This window comes from Xenopus laevis, chromosome 1L (genome assembly GCF_017654675.1).
Source record: "Xenopus laevis strain J_2021 chromosome 1L, Xenopus_laevis_v10.1, whole genome shotgun sequence".
Classification (NCBI taxonomy): Eukaryota; Metazoa; Chordata; class Amphibia; order Anura; family Pipidae; genus Xenopus; species Xenopus laevis.
Genome location: NC_054371.1, coordinates 123622682 through 123650305, shown reverse-complemented (window position 1 = coordinate 123650305; position 27624 = coordinate 123622682). Strand labels below are relative to the sequence as shown.

The 27624-nt window shown below is 39.3% G+C and overlaps 1 protein-coding gene across 7 annotated transcripts; it reads left to right on the top strand.

Moving 5' to 3' along the window:
- The first annotated feature begins 10471 nt into the window (after positions 1–10471).
- On the top strand, positions 10472–26684 carry tle5.L (TLE family member 5, transcriptional modulator L homeolog). Of its 7 annotated transcripts, none has more exons than XM_018261421.2 (7): positions 10495–10951; positions 12649–12746; positions 14103–14232; positions 17860–17904; positions 20801–20863; positions 23349–23423; positions 25249–26684. In XM_018261421.2, exons 1-7 carry the CDS (start codon positions 10919–10921, stop codon positions 25465–25467), a joined length of 663 nt encoding a protein of 220 aa, XP_018116910.1. In that variant the 5' UTR covers positions 10495–10918; the 3' UTR covers positions 25468–26684.
- Positions 26685–27624: the final 940 nt, after the last annotated feature.

Genomic DNA, 27624 nt, shown 5'->3' with positions numbered 1-27624 from the left:
AAATACACTATTGGAAGTTACCAATGACTAAGCTTAAATCACTAAACGTATTTACATGGCGGTCTACTTTTTTAAAAACCGATTCGTGTACCGTGCCGAAAACAAGGCGGTTCTCTACATGTGTGTCCGGGGCCTTTTAGACTGAATTTGAGGTGTAAACAATGCAGGGGTCAGTTAATCTCAGTACTGGTACCTTTTAAAGCTTACACAAGTTAAGCAGTCAGAACTGCCAGACTTTCATGGTGGGGGGGGCACACTAGTGTGGGTCGCGGGCTGCCAGTTGGACAGCACTGTTATAAGGTATATCATTTTACTTACATAATCCAGTTTCTTAAGTACAGAGTCACTAGTAACTCCAAGTAATTACTATTGAAACTTTCACATTTAGATCAATTTACAGATATATAAATATTTGTTTTCGTATCATTCTTTTGGGGAATAAGGCATATAGCCTTCTATTGTAAGTTCTACTTTAGCAATATTAATGTAAATGTAAATTCTGGCATTTATTGACCTTTTGTGGATGCCTGAGAATGCCTTTTTACCATGTTTACTGGGTCTTTTCTGAGTTCCATTTTTGCCCGTGGGTGGAGAGATAAAGGCACAACACATGTAAATTTCAAACCCTGCCCCCCTTGGCACATACACATATTTTCTTATAATTGCCTACAGATGGCTCCTAAAGCATGTAACCCTTGGTCTAATATTTTTTTTAAAGAATGGACTACCTAATATCCCTTACAATTTGGAACAGGCTTCTGTTAAGTGAGACAACAGAATGATGTGACATAATTACATCTGTTCTATAAGGCATCATCAGTAATGGATGACAGAAGCTTTTTTAACTGTGCTCAATTACCATAGTTTAGGGAAATGGAAACAAGGAATTGGAGTGTTATGCACACTGGCAATTTAATGATAATTAGGCAGTAAAGAGTAACAAAGAGGCTACAACAACAATATACAATTTATTCAAAGTAATGTTTCACAGAATATCCCACCACAAAAATGAGAGGGATAGCTCAGCTAGGGCTAATACTAGGTGGCATAATAGAAAGTAAGCGCCTTATGGGTTCCTTATGAACTGTAGCCCTTGTTCTATATTGTAACTTCTACTATGCTGCTTATTGCACATGGTAGTATGAAAAAGTTTGGGAACCTCTCTTAATTCTTTGGAGTTTTGTTTATCATTAGTTGAGTAGCAACTTCCTTTTAATATATAACATGCCTTATGGAAATAGTAGTATTTCAGCAGTGATATACAGTTTATTGGATTAACAGAAATATGCAATATGCCTCATAACAAAATTAGACGGGTGCAGAAATGTGGGCAGCCCAACATAGATATTACATCAATACTTAGTTGAGCCTCCTTTTCCAAAAGTAACCGCCTCTAGGCGCCTCCTATAGCCTTGATGAGTGTCTGGATTCTGGATGGCGGTATTTTTGACCATTCGTCCATACAAAATCTCTCCAGTTCAGTTAAATTTGATGGCTGCTGAGCATGGACAGCCTGCTTCAAATCATCCCATAGATTTTCGATGATATTCAAGTCGGGGGGACTGTGACAACCATTCCAGAATATTGTTCTTCTCCCTCTGCATAAATGTCTTGTTGGAATATCCAACCCCTGCCTAACTTCAACTTTGTGACTGATACTTAAACATTATCCTGAAGAATTTGTTGATATTGGGTTGAATTCATCTGACCCTCGACTTTAACAAGGGCCCCAGTCCCTGAACTAGCCCCACAGCATGATGGAATCTCCACCAAATTTAACCGTAGGGCAGCAGGTGTTTTTCTTGGAATGCGGTGTTCTTCTTCCGCCATGCAAAACACTTTTTGTTATGACCAAATAACTAAAATGTTCCAAAATTATTTGTTTGTGGAGTGAGTGCAGAAAAGGCTTCTTTCTTATCACACTGCCATACAGATGTTCTTCGTGCAAATTGTGCTGAATTGTAGAACGATGTACAGATACACCATATGCAGCAAGATGTTCTTGCAGGTCTTTGGAGGTGATCTTTGGGTTGTCTGTAACTATTCTCACAATCCTCTGCATATGCCGCTCCAGTATTTTTCTTGGCCTGCCAGACCTGGGTTTTACAGCAACTGTGCCTGTGGCCTTCCATTTCCTGATTACATTCCTTACAGTTGAAACTGACAGTTTAAACCTCTGAGATAGTTTTTTTGTAGCCTTCCCCTAAACCATGATACTGAACAATCTTTGTTTTCAGATCTTTTGAGAGATGCTTTGAGGATCCCATGCTGTCACTCTTCAGAGGAGAGTCAAACAGAAGCACAACTTGCAATTGGCCACCTTAAATATCTTGTCTTATGATTGGACACACCTGCCTATGAAGTTCAAGGCTTAAGTAGCTAATCCAACCAATTTGGTGTTGCTAGTAATCAGTATTGAGCAGTTATATGCATTCAAATTAGCAAAATTACAAGGGTACCCAAATTTCTGCACAGCCAGTTTTTCACATTTGATTTAATTTCATACAACTGAATACTGCTTCACTAAAAATCTCTGTTCAGAAAACACCCAGATGTTCCTGGGAAATGAAAGACATACCACTGTTATCTTATTTGTTGAAAGTGGAATAAATTATTATGCGGGCTGAGAGGTGTTACCAAACTTTTTCATCTGACTGTATTCATATCTATAACTCCATACAATTCACAGGTTCCTGCTAGACTAAAACATAGTCTGAATTATTATTTATATGGGATAATTTCTTGATGCACTTTAATACTTAAAAGACATAAGAAAGCAATTATTACTGAAGCAAAGCATAGGGAACCACTGCAGCTAAAACAAACTTATGCCTAGTAGCCAAGGCACATGACAATGTTATACCTGTAAATACCATTACAAAGAAAATATTCTGTATTCAGCAAGTGGACACTTTGAGAAGGCAACATAACAATAACTGTTTTAACTCAGTTGACAACAATTTTTAAAAAATGGACACCATATATAAGATCTTTTCCAATCCAGAGGTGAAAGAAAACATGAATTTGTCTCTTCCTAGCATTCACTATATCCATTTACCATATCCACTTAAAGTTATTCTTTATTACCTTAAGCAACAGAAGCAAGTAACCCACCCCCTTGTATGGTTTATTACAAGTTATGAATCAGAGTTCCTCCCAAACAAAAGAGCTGCATTATTTATAACTCTCAAATTCTTGGACCCTGGGTTCAAGGAGGAAGTTATTTAGTAAACTGGTAATGGTATGGAACACTACCAGCAGTGTCTTGTCCCATACAAATTGAAATACTTATAGTGGACTGTAATATTACGCAAAAATTATTCACAATTTGTTTGCAAAGCAAATAAATATTCGCAAACTGAATAAATGTTTGCAAAGTGAACAATTTTGCCTTTGTGAACACTATGCCCCTCGCATGACAGTAGGATAGTGATTGCGACTTTTATAGTTTGCCATATTGTGCAGTGTATGTAATAAAACTTCTTAATGAAAAAGCTGTTATGTTTGCTCCAAAAGTTTACACCACCTTCAAGCAGGTCTTAAAAGTTTGCAATTTACAAACACTCTTGGTGGACCTGCCCTATATTAGAACATTTCTGGAATAATATAGTTTGGATGGCCTCCCAAATTTAAAATTCTTAACACTAGGCCCAGAATATGCCTTACTGAATCATCCAGGCATAGCCAATCTGCAAACATTTTATCACAATTATGGGCAGCGGCCCACTGGGTCATTGCACTGAACTGGATTTCTCCAACATTATTACTGAGACAGTTTATTTTCAGAGTTAATTATATTCAAGTGATGCACTTTCTTACCGCAATAATAGAGAATAAAAGGGAGAACCATACAACAGTTTGGCAACCATGGGAGGATTTTAAAAAATCATCCGTTTTTCCACTACAAGTTGCCTAAACCAATGTACAGGTCCCAGGCTTATACTGACCCATAGCTTCTGAACGAAAAATGTTTGATCTCCCCATTTAACACCTAGCAATGAGCACTATATGTGTATTAAGGAAATAATCACATGCATGAGCACATTAGTTATTGAAGGTAATCTTTATTTTTATTATGCTTTTGTTTTTTTTATTTTCTTTTTTCATTTTCATTTTTGTTTCTATTTTTTGTTCTTTTTTAATGCAACTTTTTTTCAAAACAAAAAACTGAGATAACATTGGCAGCATTGTACTTATATGCTTTTATTGTTTTGAAATGTTTGTTATAAACAAAAGTGAAAATAAATAAAGAGATTTAAAAGGTTCGCAATGCGCAATAAAAGCCTAATGAAGAATTTTACATTGCAACACACAATTTTTTATTCCATAAAAAAAAAATATAAATATACAGAAGTCTAACATATCGGGCAGAAAATTAGTCCTGCTGAGATTTTTATTCAGCAGTCAACCATAATATTCTAACTTGTGCTCTGATTCTTATAATCTTAATTGTTCATTTATCTAAATATGTGCAGAAGTGATCATCCTGACATTCGTTCATCTCTTTATTGGCAAGCTGTAAAATAAATGTCAATTAAAATAAATAAATATGGTTGCTGTGATAAGCTATTTTGATTTCTTATGTGTTAGCCCCTATCTTGAGTAAGCTTGTGGGCTGGCCTCCATGAAAAGGGTTGTAACAACGTTCCCTCGAATTGCTGTCTGGCCTTTTGTTCAAAAACAAACTTTTGTGCACATTTATTTTTTAAAAAACTGCTAAGTGTTAAATTATGTGATTTTGTTTTATTTTGAGCTTGATGCTGTAGAGGTTGAATCCTTATTTTAGCACAAAATAAGAAACAGAAAACAATCTGCTTTCCTACCCACTAAATACTGTGTAAAGCTATAGTAAAAGCGGCACCATTACTCTAACTATGAGCTTTGCCCTAATACTTACTCCGGATGAGACTTGTAGTTCTCAGGGGGTGAGCCCTTGCAACAGTGTGGAGACAGGGTGTAATACAACTGTAGCTTTAGGAAGGTCTTGGATGGCTTTTTACCAAGTGAGGGAATACATGGTTATGGAAGATAGCTCATAGTACAGGTTGATCCAGGGACAGTATTAATTTTTTCTGGAGAGGCTTCAAGTGGATTTTTTTGCCTTCCTCTGGATCAACTAGCAGTCAGGCAGGTTATATAAAGGCTTAAAAGGTTGAACTTGCTGGACATGTCTTTTTTCAACCCAACTTACTGTTACTTATAACTGTATGCAATGCACAATAATTGGGTTCCAGTGCAACTTAACCATAGAACGGATTTATTAAAGACCGTAACCCACCTGGATCCTTTGTGAAAGATTTGGTGGAATACCGAATCCAAATCCTAATGTAAATATGTAACGTAGGGAGAAAGGGGGGAAAGAGAAGAATTCACGCAGGGTGTGGTTGATCATTTTTTTTACTTCCTTGTTTGTGTGACAAAAAAAAAAATCAAGATTTTTTTGGATTTGAATTCGGTTCAACCAGGCACTTGGATTCGGCCAAATCCGAATCGCGGATTTGTTGCATCCCTAGAGAATAGCAAATGTACAGAGCACAATCATGGAATAGTAGTCAGTGTATACTTTACTATACCATAAAGACTATTGCTAGCACATTTTCTCTGTAGAACTTGACAGAGGGGTTATGCAATCCAACCAGAGTTTCTCCCTTTTCCTCTGGGGACACCTAATAGTGGAATCCAAGTGCTAAGCTATGTAGTCCCTAATACCTGTTTCTGGTTCCCTGACTAGCCAACAATGCCCTTGGGATCTAATCCCTTCTAATACTCCTCGGTGGAACCAAGAGCTGCTTATATAAGTATCCCTTCTCTAGCTTTCTCTCCTAGAGGGACTGGTGACAGGATCTAGCTACCCCTCCCCTTACTAGTCCTGCACTAATAATGGCTCCACAGGAGATTCCAATTCACTTACAACAGTCTCTGGCAAAGACCTGACAAAAAGCCCTGAGACTACATGGTACATTCATTAGTATTACACAGTGCCACCTAGCAGCCAAACTTGGGATAGCTAAGGGTCACAACAAAAGTTTTTGAGTCTTTTGGGCAGTGAAGTTCCAACTTACAGCGAGTCCTTATCAAGGGCTCTCCCAGGCCCGTAGGAAATTCCCCTTTACCTATATTTGAATAGCTAAGGGTCATGTTGTGACCCAGGAAGGGAAGAACTATTCCCTACGTTAGACTAAGGGCCCCTGTAGTGGCCAAACATTTTGATTTTAAAGGGGTAATCCACCTTAAAGTTAACTTTAAGTGTGTTATAGAATGGCTAGTTCTAAGCAACTTTTTTTTAATAGGCCTTCATTGGTTTTTTTTTTTTATAATTTTTTTAAATATTTGTCTTCGTCTCTGTCTTGTTATTACTCATGTTCCTATTCAGGCCCTCTACTTTTCAAGCATTATTCAAATTAATGCATGGTTGCTAGGGTAAATTTGACTCTAGCAACAAGAGTGCTGAAATTACAAACTGGAAAGCTGCTGAAAAAGCTAAATAACTTAAAAACCACAAATAATAAAAAATGAAAAACAATGCAAATTGTCTCAGAATATCACTCTCTACATGTTAAAAGTTAATTTAAAGGTGAACAAGCCTCAAATTACACTGTTTTTATGATCCCACCAATCTATAATGCATAATTTCTTGATTTTACATTGTTCCAGATTTTACACAGTAATTTTCTAGTCTCTAGTTTTTCTAGTTAAAAAAAGTGTTTGTTTCAAGTTTTGTGGTGTTGTTTTTTTACCCCAGAGTTGGAATGTTGGATGTGGTCATGTACAAATAATGAGTGGCATATACAGACACAAATCATGGGTAACAGCAGTTGTTTGTGAAACTATCAGTAACCTTTATTCTTGTAGCTGTACACAGCAAAGGTTAAACAGAGTCAATATAGTTCATTACTAAAGGCATAAAGATAACAGTTGACTGAGAGGGCAGAATGCAAGAGATATTGGCCTTGCCTCTACAGATGTTTTTTTTTTCCTGCTGGCAGTAATTCTGAAAAGCATTGCCCATTCATACCTCTACCTTGTTATTGTTAACAGGACATTTTTTGAAAGTGGCAGCTTTGTGTTAGATGTATTCAAGTGGTTTCAGGTATCTGTACCAGTGCTGGATGTTTTAGGGTCCTTCTCTGAGCCTGTGTCCTGTCTTCCCTTAGTAATTCTGTTCTTTGCAGCTTGTTACTGGACCTTGTTCTGCAGTTTGTTTCAACATCCAGTCAGTCAGTATCTTGCTCTGCATTGTTATTTCCATTAAACTGCTGGTTATTTAGCAAAGTGATTGGGGTGCAAAAGAAAAACAAGTAAAAGTCAGCTCTTTATAGCAGGTACTATTATGAAAAAGGGATGTAATATGAAAGAGAAATGACAAGCATTAATTGGCAGAATAAAATCACATAGAAATATTTTTAAAAGAAAAATACTAGGATAATAGTATTGGTATATCTGGTTGGTTTCTTGCACAAGAAAACAGATACAGTCTCAACTTTTTTGTGTGCTTTGAGGTTTGGTTGACTCTCATCTCTCAAAGAAATGGAACCTTGGTCCATATAGAATAGCATTATAATATTGACTGAATGAGTCCAAGGTGACGAGAGGAATTCAGCACTATTAGTTCGAAACTAGTTCAAGTTTTGTTTTCTAACTTAAGAGTCAAATGAATTAGTTGAAATAGCAGGAGAGCACTCATAGAAGCAGATACTGCTAAAACATTTTATTATTGACTGAAATAAATTAGGCCCAAGTCCCATTTACAGTGAGACCGTTGTTTCCATTAGATCACTGGTCCCCAGCCTTTTTAACCTGTGAACCGCAATCAGTTATAAAAAGTTGGGGAGCAACACAAACATAAAAAGTCCCTAGGGGTGACAAATAAGGGCTGTGATTGGTTATTTGGTAGCCCCTATGTGGCCTGGCAGTCTAAATTAGGCCACTAGGATCAACAGCCAAGGTGTTGGTGAGCAACATGTTACTCACGAGCCACTGGTAAGGTATCTCTGCTGTAGATCATTTGTACATTTATATGTACTCAGCGGCATTCCAGACAGAGGTGTAAGTACACAGGAACAGACCCTGCGACTGCAGGGGGGCCCAGTTATAGGGGCCCCATTCATATACAATTTCAATAATTATTTATAAAACAGGTCAACCTCTAGATAACCAGATTAGATTCTGTACGTTTTGGGTGCCCCTTCAATGAATGTTTCGTGGGGCTCAGTAACATCTAGATGCACCACTGGTGTAAACTAACAGAGTAACCCCCATATGTAATACAAGGCACTAAGTTTGCCCAGGAGCAGTATCTAGGGTTGCCACCCGGCCGGTATTTTACCGGCCTAGCCAGTAAAATACCTGCCAAGGCCGGGGCCGGTATTACAAATTTACTGGCAATGTAGCTGCCGGTAAATTTGTAATACCATTAAAAGGAGCCCTCGGCCTGCCCCCAATTGCCCCCAATCCCCTGGAACTTACCTTTTCTTTTACTTCTTGTAGCGACGGTGGCGCGGCCCGCCCCTTTTGACGGCACGAACCGCCCCTTTGTGACCGGTAATAGGTAGCCGGTAATACATTTTAAAAAAGGTGGCAACCCTAGCAGTATCCCACCAGCCAATAAGATGTTTGCATTTAAACCAGTAAATTCTAACTGTTGATTGGTTGCTATGGGTTACTGCCCTGGGCAAATGTACTAGTGCTTTTTATTTTATAACAAAACTCAACTGGTTATTTTAAAATACCTTAGGCATTCCAGGAGTCAACATTCAACCATACTGCTGGCTTAATATATATCAAATGTTTAAACCCAGGACTGATAACCTAATTAATAGTACAACCCCATTTTACATCCCCTGATTTTAAGTGTTCTCTCATTTACATTGTTGTTTTGTGGTCCCACCTATATATTGTGCATAATACATTTCCCTGATTTTACATTTTACATTTTACTGGATTTTACACCATTTTTTTCTGGTCCCCTGAAAAACGTAAAATGGGGGTTCCACTGTATTTGGTTATGTTATATTACTTGTATGCTGAAACATTTGCATATTACTGTATTAAGGTTAATTATGATTCTGGAAAAAAAAACCTTAGGCATATCCAGAGACAAAAATATTCTTCTGACTAGAAATCAGTGGCGTAACTACTAGGGGTGAAGGGGGTATGATCAAACCCAGGCCTGCAATCCCTTGGGGCCTGCTAGATCCGCAATAATGGTTATAACGGGAGGCTGGGCAGGGGTAGATTTTACAGCACGCACGCCAGCAGTACTCCGGCACGTGATTCATAGGGGGAGGGCCCGTCAGGAGGGCCAGGGTGCTCATCCTGTACCAGGGCCTGCCAGCGAGTAATTAAGCCACTGCTAGAAAATATGAAGGCAGTCGCTGAAAATTAGGGTAATGACGCTCCCAGAGTGGTGCAGAGGCCAGTACAGAACGCATTTTAGGACATCGTCAGGGGAAATCGTTGTCCTGCATGCGCTATCCAAAGCAAGAGGAATACAACATGGTATGCTTTTTTACTCACCCATACTGATGTCACGAGGCCGATGTCACAATTCGCTCCTCCCAGTAGCATAACTAGAGGGGACAGGCCCTGGTGCGTGACGCGCAGCCGGGCCCCGCCCCCCTCTGTACGGCCCGCATTTTCAGTGGCACGCGGGCTGCCGGGGGGCCCTGAGGGGTGTGCTCGCACCCACGGTAGTTCTGCCACTGGCTCCTCCCTCCTTAGCTGTCAGCTCTTGCTCCTCACTTCTCCCTTGTAAGCCATCCATCCTGGGTCCTCGTTCCTCACTCTTCCCTCCTCAGCCATCTGTCCTGGGTCCTAACTTCTCCCTCCTCAGTCGTCAGCTATTGCTCCTCACTCCTCAGGGTGCGCATATTCAGCCCTGCGCCCTGATTATAGTTACTTGTTCTTGCCATTTGTTTTAGGTTTTTTTAATTGCAGCAGTCAAATTCGAGCTAAAGCTGATGGCTCAGGAAGGAGAAGCTAGGACCCAGGACGGATGGCTGAGGAGATTAGGAGTGAGGAGCGAGGACCCAGGTCGGATGGCTGAGGAGCGAGGACCCAAGTCAGATGGTTGAGGAGGGAGGAGGGAGGAGCAGGAACTGACAGCTGAGAAGGGAGGAGTGAGGTGTGATGTCTGCTTTGAGGAGGGGAAGTGGAAAAGTAGGCGACGTTGCATTCCTCTAGCATAGGAGATCTCATACAGGAGATGGATTTCCCCTGACAATGACCTAATATGCGTTCCGTAGGCCAGGACTTATCATCCCTCACCTCTGCAACTGATAATCTTTCATTTTTCAGGCATTTTAGTTCAGCTAAATGGACAATAGTTGCATAGTTAAGCTGGGTTGAAAAAAGTCCAAGTGCAACCCCCTTCAAATGAAACCCAGCGCACATACCTACACACCCACTGAAACTATATATACCAAAATCTATATTGATTTTACATTTTATCACTATAGCCTTGGATGTCAAGCTTGCCCAAAAAATCATCTGAGCCCCTCAGAATCTGCCCTCACATCAAGGACATGAGATTGAATCATTGAAACTGTGACCTGTAGATGGAGCTATCTATCTGCTTTATCGCGGACGCCATTAAACAAAAGGCTCCTGAGTGGGTAGAGGAGACCGTGTAGTAGAGCAGGGCAGGCCGTAGCTTGAGGGGTGGGGGAACATTATCGGGTTAGAGATCAAGAAGGGACGAGGCCAAAGGGACAGTAGAGGCCCTGGTTGACAGCACACAGAGCGGCTAGAAGATCATCTGGGTGTGTGGATCACATATCCGGGCCTAGAGCAGTGGAGTCGGCTGAGGAGAACAGAAAAGCCTTCCTAAAGTGCGCTGGATAAAGCGCAGAGAGGGAGAGCCGGGCCTTGGATCCAGACCCTGTGCGTAGCGCCATACACACCGGGGCCAGGGTGGGACATGATGTTTCCTCAAAGCAGCAGCCGACACTCGGTGAGAAGGCCAGGAGTGGAAGTGAATTTAGTATTGTGTGTTACGACGTGTGTATAGAACATGTTCATCCGCTGTAGATAATGCTAAGATGCTAAAAGAAAACATGGGGGGTGTACATTTTAGTTGTGCCTCTGTCATGGTGGAAGTGAAATGCAGCAGTTCTGGGAGACTGGCAAGATGGGCAGCATGAATGGTAGCACCAGCCAAATGGGCTCAGTCTCTTGACTAAATGAGTTTTATGTTTTTACTGCTTCCATTTTAGCTGTCTGCTGCCAGCCTTCTGATGTTGCGGTGATACCAAGGAATTGCAGGGCACTGTGCAATTTGTTGCTGCTGCTGCTGTGTAAAAGAACAAGGAAAGGTTTAATAACTGCTGGGAGTAGGGGCAATGTTAAGCATCCCCAGAGATTATAATCGCTAGTCCCAATTATTGCTTTTGCTTTTTTTGCTTAAAACTGCATAGCCCCAGGGTACTATTGTACAGGGTGCTGCCATCTTGCTTTATATTCTTGTGATTCTCTTGTCTGCCCTCACGCAATAGATCAAAATCAGGACAAAGTGAAGAGGCAAAAGTGGGGTCTAATATTAGTTATAATCACTAGGATTTGCCTAACTAATTGCACCGCCCCACACACACACACATTTTGGCCGTGCATCATTAAGGGCTTACACACGGCGGGTTTTCTTGCGCTCCCCTGCGTTTCGCATTCTTCCATTCAACCGCAGGGGAGCAAAGGAGTAGATGCACTCAATTATTGTGAAGGGGGCTGTACTCACACAGTAGCATGTATGCGCCGAACGCAGGTGAAATGCAACATGCTGCATCCCAACCTGCATTTGGCGCTTACATGCTTCTGGGTGAAGACAGCCCCCTTCACAATTATTGAGTGCATCTACTCCTGTGTTTCCCTGCGGCTGAACAGAAGAAAGCGCAACGCAGGAAAAATTGCCCGTTTGTAAGAGGCCATACTGTGCTGTACCACCTCAAAAAGTTGAGCCCCAATAGTCTGATGACAAGCAGTGTTCTGGTTGCCATCCCAGGGAAATCAGATACATCTACTTATCTCAACAAACATAGCTAATTATTAGTTAATGAAGACTGGATAAATTAGTGCAGCGATGCATTGTGTGTCTAAAGCTTGCCATACACGGAACAATTCTTTCATTTGGTGAGGTCACAAGCAAGTGGATCACTTCAACAGCCAAGTGGTTCTCATCTTATGAGATTTTCAAACCTGGCCAGTAGCTGATAACGGCAGCCACAAATGCCACATGTATGGCCAACTTTAGATAATGCATTCGCCATTTAGCTTTAAAGGGATGAGGTGGCAACTATAAAACAAAGACAGAAAGTTGTTGTTTACAAGCACAATAAAAACACATTATTACTCCACTGGAAAGCCCTTTGTATAAAAAAAAAAAAAACACTCCCTAATCCTAGCTGCAGCCTGTTAGACTGTGAGATCAGGAGTAGCTCGTTATACAGAGGCTTCTCAGTGTACTGGTGATTTGTGTTTATAGTGTTAATAAATTTCCTAATTTAAACAATAAGCTGTAAGTATGTTCAGTACAAGCCCTATTCACTGAACGCATGTTAAAAAATACTACCCGTTTAATTAGCCATGTGTCCTGTATATTTATTACTTCTGTGGATTTCTTATTATGATGGTTGTATGATGCTTATTCTCTTTCCTTAGGGCTCGTCGCATTTGCCCCAGCAACTCAAATTTACAACCTCAGATTCATGTGATAGAATTAAGGATGAATTCCAACTGCTTCAGGCACAGTATCACAGGTAGGAAATAGTTTCATTTCCACACGGAGTATGCAATGCACTCCACGATTGACTGGATTTTTTAACCTGCCTGACACACATCTTTTTTGGTCAGATATGGGTTGGGCAGGCCCATCAGTGGGCCCCAAATACAGGCCAATAAGCTGTGAACTAAGTCCAGTCGTCCGCTTTTATCCGTATGTGTGTGGCTACCTGAACACTGCCCTTAAGAGCACAGTGTATTTTATTTTTGGCCTCTTACACACATAGTGTTGTTAGGACACATCCGTTATGGCCTGTAGTAACCTTGTTTGACATTTAACTATAATCTGGCCCTTAACATGTTGTTGTATATTGACATTTGGCGTACTGCACTTATTCTGTTGGTATAAGCAGCTTAATCAGGGCTGTGCAACCATTAGCTACCAGGTGGGTCAATAGAAATGAAAGTATTACCCATGGCCTTCCTTATTTCACAAATCTAAAGGCTGAAAGGTTGCTGTGAGGTTCTGTAATATTCATCTTGACCGTATGCAGCAGTGTGAGATCAAAATCAAATTTTACAGTGTTCCCACTCTGCTGAATTCCCATGCTCTTCCCATTTATATAATTTATATCTAGTTTGTGTTTTCTTTTACTTGTAACTTTGCCAAAACTGCCCCACTTAATGTATCATCTTTACTCTACCCCACCTGCTTCCAAACTCTGCTTTGTGTTTGGATTATTTTGCGGGAAAATGCAGGGCCTCATGTTTTCTAGCCAATTATTTATAAAAAAAAATGCAGGTCCTCGTGTTTTGGAGCAAAATCATATCCGAAAGCAGGACAAGGTACAATGACTATTTTCTTGTTCTAGCTTGATAAAAGGCCATATGGTCTGAAAAGTTGCTGTAATGCCCTAAGAGTGCAATAAAGGCATTTTAATTGTAAATTAATGGTCCTGTTTCAACCTGTCTTCATATTGTACACCAATGGGAAGTGGCCATTGGAGAATGTGCACTACCAAGAGAAGAAAATTAATTGTTGTGCTGATTAATTGCATTTAACATTGTGTTTTCTTGCTCACAATGAATGGGAGGGAGATTTGTAGTTGTCTTATTACCTTGGAGCAATAAATTGCTAAGGAGACGGAATGTAAATCTTCATGTAGGCCATTATTTTTATCCTCTATACTAGTAATAGGGCCTTCTTTTACCAATATATATTTTTTCTTTGAGCTGTTTGTTAGCTTCACATTTTATACAGAGTAATGTACTGAAACTTTTCAAAGTCAAATAGTGAATCTTAAAATGGCAAACACAAGCCAGAAACTTTTTTTAAGAGATATTTTGTCACAGGTAGAACTCCAAGAATAGAATGCAGTCCTATTTTTTTCTAGAATTGGTGCAACATGCAATGCTGTAAAGCTTGAACAAGGATATGTATTTCCTATAATATCTTTCAGTCTAAAACTGGAGTGTGATAAGTTGGCCAGCGAGAAATCGGAGATGCAACGGCACTATGTCATGGTAAGTAAGTTTAATTAACATTTCTAAGAATCAAAAAAAGTAATGTATGTAAGAGATCCATTCCTAAGGCATTTGTTATGTCCACAGTTTGCTTGGACCTATGTGGACAGATATCTATTTGTGCAAAATACAGGTTCAGTCAGTTACTTTGGACTTAATCTAATTGTGTCTGTGCTACTTGACTTGGCACTTTTGGATAATTGAACATAAAGTAGGTTTGCTTGCAGAAGCTGAAATTTTGAGGGCTGCTGACAAGTTTTGATAGCGTACAGCAACTGCATTGAACTTGAAGACTAGTGCCACACAGAGAGGTTCTTGGACTGCGTATAAAGACAGGCAGATAATTCCCTTCGTGTGGCACTAGCTTTTGTATACAAACAAGGATTTGGTTCAGTATTCTGTCCAATTTACAGCAAGTCCAATTTAATAGTACATTTATTGTATCTTTAATTCAAGACCCAGTTCGGTACCTTTTGACATGTGTGGTTGTATGTCTGTTGTAGATTTCTATAAATTTTTGATAGAAAATAACTGTACCATCTCACACTTCTGTAAAATATAGTAACTTCTTATTATGGTAGGTGACCACTAGCTGACTGGCTTTTTTTAACCTCTGCCCTTATCCTTTTGAATTGATGAGTGGGGGCATTGGTCAGCTAGTTAAAAACCTTCTTATAAACTTGTAAAACAAGGGTTAGTGTCACATGGGGGGGTAGATGGATCGCAACATAGTATGCATCAGGGCAGTGGGTTTCCCATACAGAATCTTTAAAATGAACATTAGGAATGGTCAAATTTTTCGGCTTTGTTTCCTCTGTGCTTCTGACGCCCATAGACTTTAATGGGCTTCGGCGACTTTTCGCTGGCGGAGAATTTTCAACGAAGCGGGTCGAATTCGCCTGTCACTAATGAACATTTTTCTTTTGCCTTTTTTTAATCAGTTGAAGGACAAATTCGATTTCATAAAATATCACATCTCGCAATCCTCCATAAACTGTTTTTACATTTCAAAATGTAATTGCGCACTTTTAAGAAGTGCTTGAAGGTGTCGTAAATTTTTTAGCGCAAACATAACTTTTTCGGTATCCAATTTTATTACATTTTCTGCGCAATGGCGCAAACTATTAGATTTGCAAACTTTCTTCCCTGTCTGAAGTGGTCACTAAATAGTTTTCGGGTTCGCAAAAGCTATATTAAATTCAAGCTAAGCAAAATTTGTTTGGGCAAAGGCATAACTTTTTGCATTGTGAATAATTTTTTCCGTTACTGACTTTTATTACATTCCCCCAGTAATGTTTTATGGCAGATCTTTGCTCATTCCTGTCATCAAAAGTGTAAGATAACCCCCCTGTAGAGATTCACTGGAAGGGAGAGAAAAACGAACCTTTCAGCTCTTTTTATGAGTTGAGTTTCTGTCTGCCATTTCTGCAAATACTACCATTGCAAAGGTTTCCCTGTGGAGTATCTACAGGTGCTTTGGTATGTTAGGCTAGACTTGAACTGTATTTAAAGCAGCTTTATGTGTAGCTGCATTTTGCCCAGTGCAGTAGAAGAATACAGTATAAAATCTTAATCTGTTAAATACAATATTTCTCCCCTTTCAGTTCTTCTTGTGCATGACCCACTACCAATATTAAATCTGATCTAGTTGTAAAAAGAATCTTGCTCTGGAAACATGTTTTATAATATGCAAAGCACTGGCGACTTCTTTTCTTTATAAAGAAGCAGTCTGTAAATCCTCATCTCCACTGCCTGTGACAGGCTGCTTAACTACCTGATCATTAACATCAAGGCACGGTTACTGCTGCAGTTTTAAAGGAATGGGGTTTCTCGTGTCTAGTTATATATTTGCCTCCATATTTAGATCTACCGTGTGACACATTTATATAAAAATGATGGCACGAATAGGCAAAGCATGATTTTACGAACGCATTTACAAACATTTGGAAATTTGCCTATGGCACACAACACCTAATATGGAGGGTCATGACTGAAGCAGATTTCTGTGAATCTGTAGTGTTGCCTTCTAGATGTATCCGGGATTGAGAGATTTAAGTTTACATAAAAAAGTTCCAGGATATTCTTTTAGTGAATGGGAATTCAGAGAGAAGGGCCTTACAAGAGCTGACTGTGCCTAAGGTCAGATTCCCCTGACCCCTTTTAATGCTTTCTGGCACTGATTTTACAAAAATGTAATCCTGGGCAATTCTTGCTGAAAGGACTGTCTTCTCTTGTAAGTTTTAAAGATTTGGCCCAATTTTTGAAGGCTTTTCTTTATTTAATCCCCTTGGAGCTAAAGTTTTACCCCCTCCCATTACTCTCTTTCGTTCAGGGCAATTAGCTCTTTAATTATGACTGCAGAGATGTGGCTGCAGATGGTTAAGCAGCCAGCAATGTTCCTACTGCTTATTAACCCCTGAGGGCAATTATAGGAACCTTCCTGTTTGAATACTGCAGTAATGATCCTTCCGTCCTAAAATCCACCTCTAGGGACCAGGACGCTTGAATGTGTAAACAAACAAAACGCGGTCCCATAGCTCCCATTCTCCTGCTTTTTTTCCATGTCTATGCTTCCTTTTTAATATTGCAGTGTGGATTCTCTTTTGTCAGTGATTTGTTTTCACTACTCCAGTATGTTTTCTGCCTCTCTGGAAGAGTAGAGGTTAAGTTGAACAAGCGGCAAAACCTTTTTAAGAGCTTTCCAAGACTCGGAAGCCTGGAAAACAGGAGGTTGATTAGAGCAGGACAGAGCTGTCTGCCAAAAAAATAAATCCACCTCCCCACTTGCCCTTACCCCCTCCTCTTCGCCTCTCAGCAGGTCTTCTGGCTTATCCCTCTCTTGTGGGGTTATGCCATTCATTCCCTCTGCCAGACAGCTGCTTGTTACAGGATGGAGAGGGGAGAGGGGGGTGGAGAGGGCCACGCCAGGGTGTAAATCTGCCTAAAAATCTTTCTGGGACTTGTAAGACAAAGAGGTCAGAGTCAGGGGAGAGCAAGGAGGGGGGCAGCTTCCCAGAGACTGAGCAGCACATGGTTAACCGTTTCATTCCCAGACAAAGATCTGGTCTTGTGCAAAGCAACCAGGTTTAATAGCTATGTCCTGCTAAAAATGCATCTAGTCTGCTGTAAGATATCTCCTTATTAAACCAGTGTGTCTGGCTGTTACACTGAAACTTTGCTGTCTTCCTTCAGTAAGATGTCATGCTACTACTGTTTTGCTTGCATCAAGAACCCAACTGTTTCCAACAAACATCTGACTCCATTTTAATCAAACAATTCCATTTTATTAAAAGGATTTCCTTGTAATTTTCTCTGTAATTCTAAACCAGTACCTGGTACTTCATCCCAAGTAAGGTATAAGTAATCATTATTGGAAGCAAAACAATTCTACTGAGTTTATTTTATGTTTAAATGTTTTTTTTAGTAAATTTTAAGGTATAAAGATCCAAATTACGGAAAGATCCCTTATCCAGAAAACTCCAGGTCCCGAACATTCTGGATGACAGGTCCCTTACCTCTATCTGTCATCAGTTTACTCCTATCAGAGTTAAATTATTCTCAAGAATTTCTGTCACCAACATTTCCCAGTGCTGTTGTTTCTCTAACTGAACTTTGTTCTTTCTCCAGTATTATGAGATGTCATATGGACTGAATATTGAAATGCACAAGCAGGTAAAGACCTAGGCTGTAAAGCTGATATGATCTTACTGGGTACAAGTATGGCTGCCTGTACAAACTTTATTTTTTCTGTTTTGTTCTTTTTATAGCACCAGTATATTTTTGCCTCATTATTACAGAGATTATACACAATAAGTCCCTGCTACATTCACACTCAACTGTTCCAACTGTGGCTAGTTTTATCCAGAGCCAGTTAACCCTACAGTACTGTATGTATTTGAAGTTTGGGAGGAAACCCGAGGGCTAGGAGAAACCCCACACACCATGGGAAAAGAAAATCCTTGCAGATAGTCAGTCATCCAAGCTGAAATTAAATTTAGGACTCCAGTACTACAAGGCCACAGCCCTGTCCCTTGGATCACAATCACAAATTACATCCATTTCCCGCGCACCATTATTTCCATGTCTTTTATGCCATATGCTGATCTTAATAACCTTGTTGCCTTTGTTTCTGTCATCTCTGTTTGGTAATTAACATAAGCAATCACTGCATATATAATTCCTATAAACCATCTCCTGGTTGTGTATAGACAGGAACTAGGAATTTATTGGCTTCATAAAAATGCTTCTGTAATCCTTTTAGTTGTTCTCCGCTATTTGAAGATCTGTCCTCTGGAAATAAGGGTCAGGGAACGGAAAATGTTTGCTTATCCCTTATTTCATTGAGACATGTTGGTGCATTATACTTTGTTGAAAAAGTAGCTAAAAGTAATATTGATCTGAAAAAGTATCACACAAACCAGTAGTGGCCCTCTAAGTGCTGCACATGTGTGCCCCACAAACACGCTTTATAAGAACACAAAAACCACAATTAAAACAGTTTCATTGGCAGTTGATTTTACAATAAATATGTGTGGAAATTGTCAAAAATGTTTCTGTATTTTGAGCTCTTTCAGTTTAATGGCATTTCCTTCTTAGAAAAGAAGTATGTGTAAAATATATCTGTGTGTAAAGGCAACATTTAAGCAATTAGGCAAGCTTTCAAAGTGATTACACTTCTATATTCTTTATACATGGCTCTAAATACATGCAAAAAAATTTCTTAACATAGAAACCGTATTTGTATGCATGAAAACACAAATGATTTTGAAATTCCGACAAACACAACAGTAATTTTATTGAGATTTATAGATCAAATACCCTTAAGGAGTACAAAAGGGGATTTTGTTTTCAAAGCATCACATCAGAAATAAGCATACTTTGGTCTGATTGATCAAACACATGATATATTTCCAAATATGCCCTGCAATTCAAAAGAAAAAAAACTTTGTTATAAAATAAAAATCCACATAACAGCACAAAAGTCAGCTCTTTATCTCACACATGTACCAAGAAAAAAGCCATTTATAGTATTATACCACAAGTTGTATGCCTTTAGATTAATGCCACTGGGCGGGGGGGGGGGGGTCTGAGAATCAGCCCCAATGCTGCCATTAACTTTCTTCTTTGGCCTCACCCGGAACCACAGCATTGTCCTGGGTGCAGGCACATGTTAGGGATTTCAGCAAACTCTGCAAGGAACAGTTAACATGGCACACCAAAATATATGAGTGACAATTTGCTGCTGTAAGCAGTTGCTTAGCAACTATATTGGTAGTGAAAACATCATTTCTGAAACTGGCCCTGTGCTACCACAGCTGATCAAAATGTTGCTCTTCTTGAGCTTCCCTTCCTAGTGATGGTATATTTTGGTCAGGAGTGGTAGCTTAAAGTAGTATCATCCAAAAATTCTCAATTTATAATTGCATATATTGTTAGCAAAGCCACCACTGCTAGCCGATTCCATTTGGACTGCACAGTATTGCACATGAATCTTCCTGATACCCATGGAATTACATCAGTTAGACATAGTCCTCTCCAAATCTAAGCTGAAGATAAGCAGTAGGATTTTAATTTTGTGGCCCTATTTTTTGTCCTAAGAGTATATCAACTCTTTATGGAGTGTGAAGAGAAAATAAATGTATTTTTGGGTTTTGTAAGGTGGGGCAGAATCCTGCAACAGGTGGAGCACTCAGGGGAGACTGGCTCATGGGTTTATCATGGGCTGACTGGTTTTGCCATTTAATACAAAAAATGATGTAAATAATTAAAGGCTTTTGGTTTCGGCGACACATTGGCAGAAATAAACGTTGCCGAGCCAGTGATGATCCACCGAATCAGACATGCACAAGATGCAAGATAGATTTGCAAAACGCAGTATTTTATACTACAGCATAAGTTGCCTGAAATATGTGTATGAACGTATTTGTAAATATAACAGAAATGGGTATGTGATTTAAATAAAAAGCCATTTTTATCAGTTAAAGAGGCAATATACCCCCTTAGGGAGGGGCTTGTTCATACAGAGCTCTGTATCGCTCGTTAAAGGAACAGTCACAACAACAAATTTTTAAGGTAATTAAAAGATAATGTAGTGTTGCCCTGCACTGCTTAAACTGTTGTGTTTGCTTCTGAAACACTACTATAGTTTATATAACAAGCTGTTGTGTAGCCATGGGGCAGCCATTCAAGGTACAGGTTATATAGCAGATAACAGATGCACTTGGCAGAATAGCATTGTATTCCATTACAGCGCTTATCTCTTATCTGGGCCTTTTCTCCTTTTCCAGCTTGAATGGCTGCCCCTGTGGCTGCATAGCATCTTGTTTATATAAACAATAGTAGTCTTTCTAAAGCAAACATAGAACTTTTACCAGTGCAGGGCAACAGTACATTGTATTTGATTTATTTGAATACACTTCAATTTTTTTGCTGTTACTGTTCCTTTAAACGAGTTCAGCTAGTTAATGGTAAGATGGTAAGCGTGAAAGCAAAATAAAGCTCTGTTACTGCTTTATAGTAAAAATAAAGATTCCTTCACATTTCCCTAATATTTTTTTCTTCCACTTAGGCCGAAATAGTGAAGCGGTTAAATGGAATATGTGCACAGGTGTTGCCTTATCTCTCACAGGAGGTACGTTTAAAAAATACTGTAATTCACCTGCTAACTAATTGAGCAAAGCATTTCTTCCGCCTGACATTAAGGACTCCTACACGTAGGTGTTTTAGTATGCATTCCAGGAATGAAAGCGTTAACAGCGCATTATTTTCTATGTTGTCTGTACAAACAGGACTGCACCAAACTGCCAAATGGAGGTGCCATGCTCCCTGCTTATAGTGTGTAATACTCCATCTTCAAGTGTTTTGGAACATTTCAGGGTGCCAGTGTATGTCAGGACTTGGCACCTACCGCAGCGCAACTGGGAATATGTTACTTATTCTTATTATTAGGATGAGGTGACTGTGTAGGGGGGATATTCTAATGTAACTTTTTAGGCTTCAGTGACGTAGGGCTGCTAGCTGTGTGAACCAGCCTTATGTTTATTAAAGTAATGTTTATCCAGGCTTTAGATGCCCTTGAACACATTCAATCTTCCATATTGTTTACCTTGGCTGTGGTAGTTTCTGGAAATCCACATGAAAAAAAACTACACTTTTTCATAAACAGAGGGTTCTGTTCTTGTTTATTAGGGGGCCTCAGAGAGACGGTGGTGTTTCTCACAAACAAATGCCAAACACTGAGAAACAGGCTGATCCTTGGACACAACACAAATGAGAGATGTTTTTTTTTTTTCTTTGCTTTATTTAACTGTTTAAAAAAAAATGTAATCCACTCCTAGATGTTTATTTAAAGGGGTAGCAGAAAAATCTCTTCCCATTCCTTAATGGTAAATCCAAGCATAGTTACATAGCTGGTTTGCAAGCCTGGGGCAGATTGCAGGAATTCACATTTGCTTTCTCCAACTTTACTATGCACAGTTGGTTTCCTACCTATATGGGGATTTGTGGCAGAATGTCTTGTTGCTTTAAGCACCTTGGAGGCATTAACTCAGCGGTTAAAATGTTTTCCATGTTTCTAATATCTGCTGTGTAATGTTGATTATCAAGTATTAGCTCTATGCTCCTTGTGCCCATTGACAAGATAGCAACTGTCATCCTTTTCATTAGCCAACACAGCTTTATTCCCTGAATAAGTGAATTCTGGTGAACTGCAAAGTAATTTCCAAGTGTCGTTGAAAGTGTGTTGAAACAGTTGTGCCTGCCATACACTGTTACTAAACTGTTACTAAGTGCACCCTCTTGAAGCAATGGCAATCTACATGTCAAGCTATTGTCCACTTCTACTATAGCTTGCAGCCATTTGCAATCCTGTAAAAATCAGCTCCGATAAAACCATTGGTACGGAGAAGCAATTCTGAGTGTTGGCTTTGTCTATAATAATTTATAACTGAATTTTTAAAATGCTATAAAGATGCAAGGAAAACTCCACTGAGATGCAAGAAGCAAAGGGGTAGCCGTAAGGATACTGTGAGACAGTTGCTAGTAAAACGCTGGTTAATTAGTGCTTTTAATTCTATATATATTTGCATTTAGATAGCAGGGAATATGTCTGCTTTGTTGTGCCTCAGAATGACCTTTTTTTCAGTGTATTTACTTATGGAAATGTAGGCTTTTCTAGCCACAGGATGAATGCAGTTGGAGACAGCCTGAACATATGGTTGTTAGCATTGCCTCTATCACTTCTTATATGTGAAAAGAGCTTAGGGGGTCCTACATTTAGGGACCTATTTATAATACTGTTTAAATGATTTTACTCTAAAAAATTACAAAAGTCTTTAAAAAGAACGTCGTTCTATATATAGAAGTGTGTGTTTCCTTTTACACTGCCCTAATGCTGCAGTTTATGTCATTATTTTATGTCACCTCAGACATGGCATAAATCAAGTCAATGGAAAAAACAGGGTAAAAACAGCAATGTTTCCTTTTAGTTTGGTCACCTCTTAGAAGGGCACGTTCACTGGAAATCTGTTATCCATTACAGGAAGGACATCTCCATTTTTAGAAAATAATTTGCCTTTTTAAAAATGGTTCCATAAAGCGGTATCTTGTACTTGACGGTAACTAAGTTGCATGAATCCATACTGGTGGCAAAAAAATCCTATAGGGTTTAATGTTTAAATGATTTTTAACAGAATGAAGGTGTAGTGATCCAAATGATAGAAAGATAGATCCTATACCTGTACTACAAAGGGAGCAACCAAAATAGGATTTTGGATGAAATGTCTGTGCCATGCATATGTGTGACTTCAAAATGAAGATGTCCTATTTTCATAAAATTCCCTTATACAGTTCTGGATTTTATTGGCGGGAACAATGGTGTAGGGGTTCAAGCAAGAAAAAAAAAAGCCATAGTTGGCCAGTGCTAGAAAATGCAGCAGCAGTATGGGGACATTTTTGGCTATACTTGTTTTCTTTTTATTGGTTTCCCTAAAATAGTATTGGTTGGAAACAGTGACAAAGCAGGCTTCAATTATAGCTGCTGTTATGAACTAGTATGCTGACACTCAAGTTACTTATGACTGGCGCATTCTAATTCTGACCCTCTAATCTTTTCTAAGCACCAGCAACAAGTCCTGGGAGCAATTGAAAGAGCAAAGCAAGTGACTGCTCCGGAGCTAAACTCCATCATCCGTGTACGTGAGAACACTTTTGGAATTCTGTATTCATAAACAATGGAGAGTAGGTTGGGGAGGTGGGGCAGTGGAAGAGAAAGTTTCCATGTCGTAGTCAACCATTTTTCCCAAGTCACTACTACCAGAGGCTATGAACACATGGATATTTATTCAGCTTATAGAATCCTTTGTTGCAAACATTCCTGTGCAGCAAGTCTGTATGTTTAATTATTGGTGTGAATGGAATTTTACCTATTATCATTTTCCTTTCTCTATATGGGAGAGATACTGTACATCTGATTTATAATAAGGGATTATTTTTCATTGAATAGTTGGTACAGGATGAGGACATTGTTTATTTTCTTTGCAGTTACACCAGTTTACACTTGCTAAATGTTGTGATATTTAGAGACGTACCAAATCCATAATTTTTTAATGCCAAATACTGCTTCCTCATAACATGAATTTTTCTGAATACCAAAATGAATCCTAAATTGTATATTCAAATTTGAGTAAAATACAAAGAAAGCTGTTTTTGGAAGAAAAAGGAATGTATCACTTAACGTTGCCAGTACAGTAAAGATTTAGTCACTTTTGCTAAACATTGCTGTGATTCAGCCAAATCCTGGATTTGGCACATGCCTAGTTTATTTAAGTGTTAAATGCTGTTTTTAATATGTATTTATAAAGCTCCAATATATTCCACAGTGCTGTATAACAGATAAACATATACATGAAACATACTAAGAGCTCCCAATACATGAGGTAACAAGGGTCCTGTGCAATAGATTACAATCTGAAATAGATTTAAATTGAATATCTTCTCTATTTTGTAAGCGTGTTATAATTCTGCACTGTTTGTTTTATTATCTAGGACAAGCAATGTGGTAGTTAACACTGCACATTCTCAGTAGACATCAATGCAACAGCACCATCCAATATCCATAGACAGAAATGGCTTTTATTGTTGATGTAAAAGTAATGTTACAATATCAGGCCAGTCACCTCTCCATTAATGGGAAAAGTTCATGGGGGGACTGGCAATTTGTTAGGCACCCCCAAGTGACTTAAATCATTTACCTTATACTGTGGGCCAGTGTTTACCTAATGAATTGGGGTCTGTGCATGTGCCAAGCCTGATTGCATGGAGGATTACTGGAAAGAGGTGGAACATGGTGGGCGCCTGCCCTGCCATGAGCTACCCCTGCTTGTGCAATTTTTAAAGAAGAAGATTATCAGCCTGGGTTATAGGGTCAATCGATCGATTAAAGTTACTTATGGGCTTAAAGGAACAGTAACACCTAAAACGGAAAGAGATTCAAGGTAATTACAATATAAAATACTGTTGCTCTGCACTGGTAAAACTGCTTTAGAAATACTTCTATAGTTTTTATGAAAAAAAAAAAGCTGCTGCGTAGCAATGGGGGCAGCCATTCAAGCTGGAAAAAAGGAGAAAAGGCACAGGTTACATAGCAGATAACAGATAAAATACCATTGTATTGGACAGGGCTTATCTGTTATGTGCTGTATAACCTGTGGCTTTTTTTCAGCTTGAATGGCTGCCCCCATGGCTACACAGCATCTTTATATATAAACTATAGTAGTCTTTCTGAAGCAAACACACAGCTTTTACCAGTGCATGCTAACAGTATATGTTAATAGCTGTAATATTTACTTTGCCTTTACTGGGAATATACACAGAATGTAAAGCTTTCCTTTAATAAATATGATGTTTCATCGTTTCTCTTGTCCTTCTTTTTTCATTGCTTTATGTTTAGTGACCGTATATAAGGTCCTATCTGACATGTTTCTTCCCTCTCCATGCTTCTCTTCCCCTTCTTTACAGCAGCAGCTTCAGGTGCATCAACTCTCCCAGCTTCAGGCTTTGGCCCTCCCGCTCACTCCTTTGCCAGTGGGATTGCAAGCTCCATCTCTGCCCATCAGTGCAAGCAGCGGCCTTCTCTCCCTATCAGCACTAGGCTCTCAGGGCCATCTTCCCAAGGAAGACAAGAATGGCCATGACGGGGACCCGCGGCCTGATGACGATGGTGACAAGTCTGATTAAGCAAAGAGTCGGGGCGGATAAAGGTGCAGCGTAGCAGTGACCTTAGCACTGAATAAGAGAGGGGCAACAACGTGCATTATCCAGACATGCAATTGAGGAAACTACGGTTTCAGAATGCAGGGTACCGTCAGCCAATGGGTTAATGCACATTTGTTTGATCACACATGTAAATGCATACGTATTATATATGGAGTAAACTGAAAACCTTATTGTAAATTGGTTATTTGTAACAGAAAAAGCACAAGCCACTCTGATTTTGAATAAATTTCTGCCCTCCAATATGAATGCATTAGTTTAGTTACCATACACTTCATTAAATTGTAGAAGCTCACCTTGACAATTGCCAAGCTTCCCAAAAAACCTGCGTAAATCATCACTTACTCAGCAGTGATAGGATTTGGAAAGAGGGGATGGTTTATATCTCTAAAGTATTTTTGTTTGCGTTTTCCTTCAAGTCCCCCCCTCCCCCTGGCAGCTAAAAAATATAGTGCCCACCGACTCATTTTATAGACTGCTTTTATGGCTGAGAGGCAAGGTCGGTTTAACCCTTTGGCTGCCAGTTATGCCTAGAACAAACTCTAAACTGCATTTAATTTGTATTGAAAGCTCTTTTTATTAGAGAATTCTCTGAAACATATCAGCACTGCACTAGATTTTTTTCAAAATTTTTTTTTTCAATTTGACTCTGCAAATGTCTACCCCTGTGACATGGAATGGATTATCGGATGCCAGTCCCTGCACAACTACATCTTTCATCCTGCTATTTTGGGGAGAGGGACTGGGAAGAGTTTAAATCATTCACAAACTGAGTTAATCATTACCTGCCAGGGATCCTCTACCAGTGTTAAGGAAGTTGGCATGCAAAATGGCCTCTTGCGGCTCCCATTGACGAAGAAAGGGAGTTGACGGAAAGCATCAGTTCTGGCTCTTTTCAGTCAAAAATGTTCATATAGATTTTGTCCACTTTTAGCCGACTGAAAAGCACCATGTCCGCCATTAGCTTAAGAGCTCATGAAATGACGACAGCCCTCCATATATCTTGAAGGTAGCATTTACCAGGCAAGGTGTGTGCTCTGTACATAGTCCTGTAGAGATGCTCCATTAATTTTCCTTTTAATTTTGTTCTTTTTGTGTCTGATCTTTTGACCCTGTTGATACTTTGTGTGGAGGGTGTGACCGTGCCTTTTACAATAAATTGTTACAATGCCTGCTCAGAATTATTGATTGTGTAGTTATTTCTTGACTGGTGTTTCTGTTTTCTCATGTAAAGGCTGTATTTGCGTCTATATGCCACAAGCAAGAACTGTAATGTATATGATTTTTATTTCTTTACTCTGTAACAGAACAGCTCTAGAAAATAAGTAGGTGTATCTGTAGAGTGATCATGCAGGTAATTGCCATGTCTACTTAATTTGTATGGTCTTCCACTCTGTTCACTGGTCATTGCGGTCACAACCATCTGTGCTAGCAGTAGTATTGTCACTTGTTTGTTCTGTGACACTGAAAGAGCTATTCTATTACAGAGAAAAAATTGGAATACCAAATGCTTGATAGTGAGCTATAGAATGAAAAGTACCACTCTTCTTTCCCAGGTTTTACATCCCCTTTAATATCAATTTCTGTTTTAAAAGGAAATCTCTGTATGAGTGGGGTGTACAATTATAGATTCAGTTCAGTTCAATTATAGTTTGTTCAGAATATAATTTTTTTTCTTTTTACCGTTAGATATTAGAGGGAGGTTCTACTCACTTTGTATGAATAAGAGATTGCAAACAGTCTGCAACTGTCAAGCAGCAAAAGAAGCAACATCACTCATGAGTGTCAATTGCCACAGTCACTTGGGCACATATATCACTTTCACGCTGGAAATTACAGCTGTAATTGTGGCTAGTTTGTGTCAAAGACCAAGCTGCATCATTTTAACGTATCGGATGCAACTGCATCTGGTGCCTCTACCCCTGGTGACTGCAATTATACTGGAATTGTGGGGGATAAAGGCAATTGCACTTAGACCTCTATAAATTACAGGGGATCATTACCTGATCCATACAGATTATTAGACAAATCTAGTATCACTTTGACATAGAGAACCTATCTTTTTCATAACAATGAGAAAACAAGATGTAATTATCCGAGTGATGTTCCTTTAATTGCTGC

Bases quoted from the DNA above. Each gene is read 5' to 3' on its own strand.
- tle5.L (XM_018261421.2), top strand. From the start codon at position 10,919: ATGATGTTTCCTCAAAGCAGCAGCCGACACTCG. The intron at 10,952-12,648 runs GTGAGAAGGCCA...CTCTTTCCTTAG, and splicing joins AAAGCAGCAGCCGACACTCG to GGCTCGTCGCATTTGCCCCA. The intron at 23,424-25,248 runs GTACGTGAGAAC...CCTTCTTTACAG, and splicing joins AGCTAAACTCCATCATCCGT to CAGCAGCTTCAGGTGCATCA.